General features: G+C 36.8%; 2 protein-coding genes across 2 annotated transcripts; one reads left to right on the forward strand and one right to left on the reverse strand.

Annotated features, from left to right (window-relative positions):
- Positions 1-376: 376 nt before the first annotated feature.
- Positions 377-2,619, reverse strand: LOC138610933 (uncharacterized). Its single transcript, XM_069683816.1, has 4 exons — positions 2,548-2,619; positions 1,879-2,166; positions 1,460-1,549; positions 377-840 (listed from the first exon to the last, which is right to left on the reverse strand). The coding sequence occupies exons 1-4, from the start codon at positions 2,582-2,584 to the stop codon at positions 821-823; spliced, it is 435 nt and encodes a 144-aa protein (XP_069539917.1). The 5' UTR covers positions 2,585-2,619; the 3' UTR covers positions 377-820.
- A 333-nt stretch (positions 2,620-2,952) lies between these two features.
- Positions 2,953-10,211, forward strand: imp4 (IMP U3 small nucleolar ribonucleoprotein 4). Its single transcript, XM_069683232.1, has 9 exons — positions 2,953-3,018; positions 4,012-4,120; positions 4,237-4,320; positions 4,419-4,528; positions 5,535-5,667; positions 8,230-8,384; positions 8,476-8,570; positions 8,664-8,737; positions 9,866-10,211. The coding sequence occupies exons 1-9, from the start codon at positions 3,016-3,018 to the stop codon at positions 9,976-9,978; spliced, it is 876 nt and encodes a 291-aa protein (XP_069539333.1). The 5' UTR covers positions 2,953-3,015; the 3' UTR covers positions 9,979-10,211.
- The last annotated feature ends 257 nt before the right edge of the window (positions 10,212-10,468 follow it).

Genomic DNA, 10,468 nt, shown 5'->3' on the forward strand with positions numbered 1-10,468 from the left:
GTTTTGTGCTTTTACAACCCTGGGGATAAGAGTTATGATCATCTGATGTTATGGTAGTGCAACGTCGTTATCTTGTGATAACGTGATAAATAAGTTGAGATCTCCAGAAAAGGACCAAAAAGAACTCGTTATCACAGGAAAACGGCGTAAATATAATGTATGGATGCATGTCCGCTAAATTTGGTCTGCAGAATTGGTAAAAAAACAACAACATTAATATCATGCAGTATAGTATACTGCACTTCATTTGTTTAACCATTAAACCAACATGGTAAATGGTTAAATAAACCAGAGTTCAAATTAAACATAAACATGATTTTATCACCATATTACAGCATGCAAGACAAAAACTAAAATAAACTTGAGTTTTAATATAAATATTTATTACAAGGTCCATGTTTTTACAAGGTGTTTTTATTCATTTGTTGAGGGTCAGATGAGGTCTGGCTGTTAAAAAAATAAAATAAAATAAAAATAAAAGAGGAGTTTTTAATTGTCACTTGTGCTCTTTTCTCTTCCTTTAACAAGACCGAATGCTGGCTAATCTATATGTTTCTCTTCACGTTGCAATGAGTTTACATTGTGGTAAATTTTACCATTTAGAGCACTGGCTATACTGATTGGGAAATCTTATTACGGTTTTTATCTGGGTCATGGGGATCCAATTCAATTTTGCTTTGAAAACAATTCATGATGGAGTAGCTAAGAAAACAACAGCCCCTCATTTCTATTGTTTTTGATCATTTCTCCCCATCGATCCAGTTCAAAGAAAGATGCCTTCTTCTGCTGATCGACCAGGGATCTGCCCACAGCAATATCATCATAAGGCTCCGCTGTCCTCTAAAACAAGAAAAGAAAAAGATGTTTAGCCAGTGGCTCTCAAGCTCTCAGGAAGTTGAAATTCTATTTTACATATTGACTATAATCTGCACAAAAGGTCAATCATGTCAGGAGGATTTTTTTTAGACCAATATAGCTTCTAAAAGGAGGGATTACCATAATGGCAGCCAATAAAGGGATCTTTTTTTGCTGAAAAGAATTACAAACATTATTATACATTTCCATCTCGTTCTAGAGTGCACCACTGTCAGCTCAGGTGTGATGCTCTGCTACTTGTGCAGCAGACAGTACTGAGAGGATTGTAAACTATGGAGTCTCTATGTGATGACCCCATTTCTTGTCAACCCCAAGCTCTGTTTTCTGCATCATATGCTATGTAGAAAGGTTTTTGTATCGCTGCATATTGGAAAACATATACACCCAAACTGGTATATCTATTATTGTCCAATAGAAGCTGATAATATCCAATATAAACAATATTTCTGTCTGGCTGTATGTTTTGTATGTATGTTTGACCATTGTTCTCCTTGCAGATAGCTGTCCATAAAGTTGTCAAAGCTACTGGCTAAAATGAAATGTATATGCCTGTTTTTGTTGGTGGAGCAGCAGAATGACTCACTTCTTAAGTAAACGTTGGTGAATATGGTCACCATGGGCAGCAGAGGAAGCAGAAGCCATCGAGCGAGACTCCAGATGTAAGAACCAGAGGCTGCAGCAAAAATACAAAAAAACAGGAATTTGCTTTGGCTATTGATTGTGCAAGATAATTAATGGCTATTGCTATAATTCTTGTTCTGTAAAACACTAAAGAGGTGTTGAACATGTTATCCAACAGGGAGGTGACAAATTACTCACTCATTGTTATGGTGACACATTCAACAAAAGACACACAGCCCTCTCTCTTTAAGCTCTGTTTTGTTCCCCACCAACTTCTAAGAAAAATATCAGCTAAATGCAATTAATGGTACATAGTCTCTTCTCTCTAACTGTGTGTGTCTGTCCATTAACATTAACAATTGAAAGTTAGCTTCTACTTACAGCTGTGAATGTAGCCTTCAGCCAGCTTGATGATGGTGCCATTTTTGCTCAAAACACCACACCAGTGCACTCCCTCTCCATGGCTCGGCTCCAGCACTGCCACAGTGAAGGAGTCTGAGCCCTGGGTCACCTTCAGTTTACCTCCATCCGCTAAGTGAGCACTCTTGCTGAACTTGAGGCCGATGCAACAGTCAGTGGAGCTCTGCCTGCACCAAACCCTCTGCAGGCTCCCATGATGTAACTCATAGGGACATGTCAGCTTCTGCCAGTACACTGCCTTACAGGAACCTTCACACGATTATGTGGAGGTAAAAAAACAGAAAACGAAGTTGTAATGCGCATCAAATGTAATACAAGAGAAGCCAATCCAGTTCAAGATTTTTTTTAAATGTTCCATTTGTCAGAATTTATTCTCCTATTTCTATTAATATTTCTCTATTATATAAGACTACTGTTCTAAGACCTAATTTATAAAATGACCTCAATGTGCATAATCTGTATGTTGTAGCTGATGTAAAATGTTATCAGATTCTAATTAATGTCATACATTATGATTCAAAATGAATAAAGACAAAACTTGTACCCTTAGCCTACTTGATATTTGGAATATCATAGGCATAGTGAATAGTGAATAGTGAATCTAAGTTCTCTATCATTGCGTTTACTTACCTACAGCAAAAAGCAGAATCAGAATTAAAGAACGCATTATTTAAGCCCCGTGAGTAGTCAGGTATAATCAAAGAGGAAACGAAGCAACGTTTTTTAAATGGCAGAGTTTCAGGAAATGTCTACGGTTGCGGTTATCAGTCATACTCAGGATGTGAATGTTAATTTGGTTTTCTTTATTAAATAGAGAAAATCTTATATTTTTGGTGAAGAGGTCCAATAAGCCCAATGTTTTTTTTGCCTCTCCGTCCAGTATAAATTATTGGTAAAATTCGTATTTTTTTATTGTAAAAAACGTAAGACAAATTCGATCATCATATCTCGGGCTTTTATTTTGAAAAGGTCGGTAGTCAGTATCGAGCGCTCCAATTGGCTCCTCTGTTAGCCAACGAAGGACACTCTTGTACGCGTGTTGCTCTATTTCCATGTGTAATGCTTGCCTGCTAACCAGCCTTTTACTTAAGAACAGTCATGGTAAGTTGATAATTGACTAAAATCGTTAAGAACAAGTCCTTAAATAGATTAGTATGACATTTATGCTACCATACTAAGCGTAAGTTCCATTTTCAAGCTACCTAAAGGTAACGTTAAATATAACGTCACTAACAATACACGTGTGTTTCATGTCCCTATCGATGCAGTCTTCACAGTCTGGTCTACAACTTTAAAGGTGGTTGTTTAAGGTAGATAAATCGATTATTTATTTTATAGTATTACGTTACCAAAGCTTTTAAGTTATTCAAAGTTAAGTTAGCTATATTTCTCTCGTGTGGTTTAGGTAAAAATCTCTCTGGAACTGGCACAAAGTGGACAACCAGAACTACATTTAAAAGTCATGTTAATCTGACTAGCTTATGTACAAAATCTCATTGCATGTGAAACGTGACTAATGAAGGTCTTTATTTTGTTTATATATTGCTACACTTGCATTCGGCGTTAACTTAGATCCAAAAATCCAAACAGCACTTGGTTAAAACATTTTTGACCTTTAGGGAAAGTCACAGTGCTTGATGGATAGAAGTTTAACGTAGAATTGGTTGAGATCATTTTTGTAAGGTTCTTGACGCAATGTCATGTTGTTATGAGCTGCTACCCTCCTACCCTAGAAGATTTCGAGTTCCCCGCTGCAGATTAAATAGATTCAAAAATTATTTTATCCCTGCGTCTACTAAGCTTTTAAATAGTGGCGGATAAAAGCCAGACAGGGCTAGATGGATGGCGATTTGCGTGTTTGCACTGTTGCACTTTATGTTGCACATTATGTATTTATCATCAGAGTTGCTATTTGGATATTTCTTATTTACTCCAGGGTCATTTTGATGCCTGTTTTATTGTATCATGTGTATGCTGTTGTGTTGTTGTTGTTTTCTTTGTTTATGGCTGCAGCATGGGTGATTAGCCCAAGACAAATTTCCCACCTGTGGGACAATAAAGTTTATCTTGATCTTGATCTTGATGATGATATAGCTTCGTCGGGAGGTGAGACTGAGACGAGAGTACCTGTACAGGAAAGCACAGGAGGACAGACTCCGAACAATTGAGGAGAAGAAACAGAAGCTGAAGGGGGCACTTGATGGTAAGATAGCATAATTATTACCTTCCATTTTCCCCACTGTACCTACTATAGTCTTAGTCAACAGTGCAAATGATTCAAACACAAATTCTGCTGTAACAACTTTTTTCTTTCTGCAGAAAATCGTCTTCTTCCCACTGAGGTACGCAAAGATGCCCTCCAGCTGCAGAACCTACTGGAGTATGACGACGAGGGGGCAGAAGGCTAGTATTATTATACCCTCCTGTCATAAACAGCATATTGTCTGATACCCATTACAATTTGTGAAATCATTACTTTATTAATTTCTGTTTAACTACAGGTGTCAGCTCACACATGGATGATGAATACAAATGGGCCGGAGTTGAAGATCCTAAAGTCATGGTCACCACATCCAGGGACCCCAGCTCCAGACTCAGAATGTTTACCAAGGTCAGGAAACTTTCTCTGCAATGGATTGGGCAGTTAGGACAGCAGATGGACCTAAAGGTTGTCAGGATGACCAATAACTGAACTGCTAGAATGCTAAGACTGATATTAATAAGCCAAGGGATGTGGCATTTTAAAAAAAGAATCTCTAAGCGCACTGATTTTACTTTATGGGTCTGTTATTTGCAAATAAAACCACCAACATCATAGCATTACATTGTCCAATCTGAGCAAGGAAATTTATGTTTGCAGGTATCAATACAAGCATACAATCTTAGCTTGTTAACTTTTATTCAAAAGCGATACATTTTAATGACAACTGATACAGTATAACGAACCTTAGTTATCACAATCTTATGTGAATCTATATTTTCTTATATCATTAGTTTTACACTGCACCTGTATGCTGTCTACTGCTTGTTTGTTGTCTTTTTGGTTGTGTGTTGTTTATGCACGAATACTGTTATACAAAGTAAGTTTGTTATGGATAAATATAGTTATTTAAAATTAGATAGACTTAAGCCTATGTCTGCCTGCCTAGCATGCATTGGGTGAAAAAAAAGGAAGCACCTTTGACATTTTATAGCTCATTGCAACATAGACAGATAACTCTGGGGCATGTTTAGGGCTGCTTTTTGCTACTCAATCATTCAAATGTCATAGCTACTGGAGCTCTTGTTTTTCTAAAACCAAGGTTTGCTACCGATGGTTACTGATGTCCTTTAAATGCTGATTTTAATAAGAGTAAAATATTGAACAACAGAGACATCTAAGTTCCACATTTTTAAAATGTATTTCCTATCTTAAATAGAGTCAGTCTTTCCTCCTTTGGCAACATGTCATGCAGCCTTTTTTTTTTGACCTGAGTGACATGTCAGAGAAAAGAGTAGGACTTAAACAACTCAGTCTTTAGCTGGCTTTCCTTTATTAAGAAATAAACACTGGCTATTGCCAAGAAATACTAAGAAGAGAGCATAGAATAAATTGCAATGTTTTGTTCTTGTTACAGGAGGTAAAGCTGTTGTTCCCTGGAGCTCAGCGCATGAACAGAGGAAACCATGAAATCGCTGCTCTCGTGCGGGCCTGCAAAGCCAACAACGTGACAGACCTCGTCATTGTGCACGAAACAAGAGGACAACCAGGTATGTCTGTTAACTTCAGACTTTTTTTTTTATATTTGTATCTTTAATTTTTCCTCTTTGGATTTGGGCAGAACAGCTTCTCTGTGTTGGTCTGAGGTTAACGTTCACAGGTATGGAAACTTCAATCACTGTAGAGATTGTTTTAGTTACGTTTCCACTAGCGGATCGTCCTCAGCTCTGCTCACCTGGAAATTATTGGCTGCAGGAGCCTAATTTGTCAACAGAGCTGTCAATCGTCATTTTGACAGGATCAAATAACTCATTAAAAATAAACTTGTCAGAAAAATGAACACTTAGGCGTAAATCAGCATGATAAAAACTAGCTATAATGATAGCAACCATATTTGAGAAAAATGTATTGGGCATGTATTTTGATTTTATAGTTTGACTCATGTCCCATCTGTTAACATGGAGGAGGCGGGCTTTGTGACCTATACTGCAGCCAGTCAGCAGGGGGCGCCTGAAATGTTTTGGCTTCACTTTTAGGGAGCTGTCATGTCGTCCATCTTTTTATACAGTCTATGGTTTATACCTACTGCAGGCACCACAAGAACCAAGCACTAACGAAGCTAAGGTTGTGTCCCAGTTATATAAGACACACTAATTCTAGGCAGGTTTTGATTAAGTAGTGCGTTTGAAATGGAAAAATTGAATATTCTGAAAAAGGAAAATGAACCACTGCTTACAGCTGCAAATCATTTAACTTAGCGAGTGGTGGGGAACGACTCCAGAGAGATCTGAGAAAACAAAAAATCAGTAGTAAATCTTTGGAAACACATTCTGCTTTCTTTTTGTGAAGTTTCATAAACACATTAATTGCATGCTCTCTTGTTATTCCAAACAGGAACATGATCTGATGAGAATATGTATATAGTTGCACTCTATACATGAAGCATATGCTGTAAAGTTGTTGTGCAGTTTTAAAGCACACTTGTAAACTAAATAATGGAACATAGTTGATCCCTTCTCCATACAGATCACATCCCATGGATAGCATGCATGGTAACAATGGCTGAATAGCAAAATTGAACCATTATGGTGTGGAATACAGTTCCAGTGCTGTGTGTTTTTTAATTAAAAGTTCCTAAATCTTGATGTAGAATTACATTGAAAAGATGGACAAAACAGAGTATTATGTATTTACTTAGAAGTGCAAAGACTTGAGGGGTTTGCATTAACTCAATTCCAAGGTGCATTGTACTGTAATACTGAAGTGGACAATCCTGCAACAATGCAGTGAGGGAACCTAACAGGAGTTGGCATGAAAAAAAGATTGAAGATAGTTTTAGGTTGGATACTCAACTGGCATTCACCTTGCTCTGTATCCAGGCTAATGTCAGGCTAATCACAGCAGTGCTACGCCAGGTGGGGAAGACAGGATTTAGTGGTATAGTAACGTGCCATGGAAATCTGCTACACAAGTGTAAAAAGTACAATTTTTACTTTTTTATAGACATTTTCAATTATTTTAATAAGACTGCAGTTTGCTTATTATGATTGATGCAGATAATGTTGCTATTAGAATCTCCTGTTATGTAGCAGCATTTTGGCTCTGAGCAAGCAGTCTGCAGAACATGTGAGGAATCAGTGATTAAAATCTAAATTAAAATTTCAAAACCTCTCTTAGAAAGCTGTATCAATAGACAGCCACCTTTCAGTACTTCCAGCTAGGGCTGCACAGTATATCGTTTAACAATTGCGATGTGCGCATGTGCAATAGTCACATCGCAGAACGTGTGATAGTGAAGCAAATTGAGTGAAACATGTCAAGCTGCCACTTTATTATTACTTGGCTTATACATTGGCTTATAAATTAGTGTATTCCCATTGTCAGCTGCACCTCGTCCTGGTGCTGGTTAATGCTGTGGCAACAAAAACAGACCGTTCACAGAGCAGACATATTTACTTTTAGCGGCTACACCTGCAGCGCACACACACGGCTGATGTTGTGTGTGCCTCCAGGATGTAGGATACGTGAGCTTTTGTTTCAAAAAGTTACTGTCACGCTGATTTAATATACATTTGAACCTCATGAGAAATGGTTAATGACATACCGTACACGTATTACAAATGCAGCCCACAAGTCTATATGTATTTTATAAAGAAAGGTGACGCTCCACCTGAACTACTTTTTCATGTGGGTGTCAGAGTCCCTGAACCAAGTGTGGTAAGAGTAGGAGAGGGGTTTTGTTAAAAGTCCCAAATAATGGAATGTTAATTTATGTTTTATATGTAAATATAAACACACTGCAGTTATCCGGTATAATTTTCCGTTATTTTTTAAGATAGCAATAAATACCACAGAACAAAATGTTATCGCAATGTCAGTTTTTTTCCCAATATCGCACATTGATTTGATCGTCCCTATAATAACCTGGCATTTCAAAGGCATGTTGGAAATGTATACAACAGTGCCCCATTACTATCCTTTTTGCCATTCACCTCGTAAGGCTGAAAATATAAGAAGTGTTAAAAGGACTTTTAGAGTCAGTCAGTAGAAAGAAACTGCACTTGAGGTGTCTGATTTGTTTTTGTTTTTTTGTTGTCCCTGTACATTTACAGACGGCCTAGTGGTGTGCCACCTGCCATTTGGACCCACAGCTTATTTCACACTTTACAATGTGGTAATGAGGCACGATGTTCCAGACATTGGAACAATGTCTGAGGCCTACCCCCACCTCATTTTTCACAACTTCACCTCACGACTCGGCAAGAGGGTGAGTGAGTGGATGATGCTCTGTACATATGACACTGATATTCTCTTTCACCACTCGTTTGTGCTACAACTAATTCATTCTGCTCGCACAGGTATCCAATATCCTGAAGTATCTCTTTCCAGTGCCGAAGGAAGACAGTAGGCGTGTAATCACATTCGCCAACCAAGAGGATTTCATTACTTTCAGGTCAGTGTGAAAGGACTCTCTCAATATAAATGTCATTAAGAATTGCAAAAAAACTGTGCAAAGAGTTATACGTTTGTTTATTTTCAATCACAGACATCATACCTACAAAAAAACAGACCACAAGAACATTGAGCTGACAGAAGTAGGACCCAGGTTTGAAATGAAATGTAAGTATTGATAAATACAAAGAGATTTTCGCCTTCACCAGTCCAGAGATAGTTCCAGGATCTCATACCCAAGGCGGAATAATGGGGAAACAGCCCTGCCTTGAACAGGGTGTGTAAAAGGGGCTTTAGATGGACACAGGTTCTAAGATTGTAATCCGGGGGAAACTCCATCATAACATGCGTGATCAAAACTCTTGGATGTATTGGTAAATTTCTCTTTGTTGGTGGAACTAAGTTTTTGTTCAGGTGCTGATCTAACCATGTAATATGATCTAGGAAGGTGGAGGTGAATTTGTTGACACATGAGTTTAAAGGCCTATTTAGAGCACAAATGGCAATAAATGACTTCCTTTCTCATTTTGAAATAGAGAGAATCAGAGCATCCACAAAAATAACATCTATTATGTACACTTTGTGTTTGCACATTTATACAGTTCAGTAAATATCTGCCTGAGACATTGCAACCAAAAATTGAGCCAGGTTTATCTTTTTAATAAATCACAAATATAATGATATTGGTGTCCTTATTGCCAAATGAATATTTAGACATTGCAGTACAGAAAAGCCAAAGACAGGCTGTTTGAAACAGTGACAGGGTTTTCCACCAGAGAGCACTGCTTAGTCTGGTTGTTTTTTAACTGTAAATTTATGTTACAGAGCATCACAGATATACAAACATAAACAACTTGAATGAACACAGCACACCCCAGATTAAAACATCAACAGTCATTAAATTAAATACAAAACACTATACCTATAATAAGTACAAAAGTGTGTGTGTGTGTATATATACAGAGTTTAAAAACAAAGGATTAAAGGATTAGTTACTGTTAAAAAATATAACTTAAGTCAATACATCAATATTCAAACTCTCAGATATGACTCTTTCTTATCGACATGACTTTCTTATCGCGTATATAAAAATGATACCGGTATAATCTGAACGATATGATATGGCACAGCCCTTTTTACGAATAATAAATTAAAAAATTACCTGTGTGAAATAAGAATTTCTGTTTTCAGAAAATTGTTTGAAACATTTCCCATGAAAGTTTTTGGTTGAATTCCTCTGTTTAACTTTAAATTCTGGATGTGAAAAATGTTTACATCTGTGCTTCTTTCTTTTAGTGTACATGATCAAACTCGGCACCCTGGAGAACGAGAGCACTGCAGATGTCGAGTGGCGTCACCATGCATATACACATACAGCTAAGAAAAGGAAGTTCCTTAGTGTGCAATAGGGAACTAATAAAGCATAAGAAAACTGCTCACATTCTGCTCATGATGCTTTATAAAACTTGTAATATGTGTATTTTACAAAATGACACATTATGTTTTGTTATCGAATATGACAAGAAGTTCTGAACAAGTCAAGGGTTTCCTATATTTGCACATTGTCATGTTCACAGTAAATGAGTATTGACAGCATTTTTGACGTATATTGAGTTTTTTTTTGACACATTGGTTAGAAAATTAAAACATACATTATTGCTATAAAAGTTGTTATTTTCTAATAAAATTGTACAAATGACCTGTATTTGCTTAATGCTGTTTGTGACCTTACTTATTGATGTTATGAACATAAAATAGACAGTGTGTGTAAAGTGTATAAATAACAGATGTATATAATTGACATATTTTACATAGTTTTACTTTTTACTTTTCTATATTTATTTTATATTTTCTATATTTCTTAATACTTTTTTTATTGAGCAACTACAATGCACAAAT

This window comes from Semicossyphus pulcher, unplaced genomic scaffold, assembly GCF_022749685.1.
Source record: "Semicossyphus pulcher isolate SPU_LCO1_2020_fin unplaced genomic scaffold, fSemPul1.0.p SCAF_6, whole genome shotgun sequence".
NCBI classification, from domain to species: Eukaryota; Metazoa; Chordata; class Actinopteri; order Labriformes; family Labridae; genus Semicossyphus; species Semicossyphus pulcher.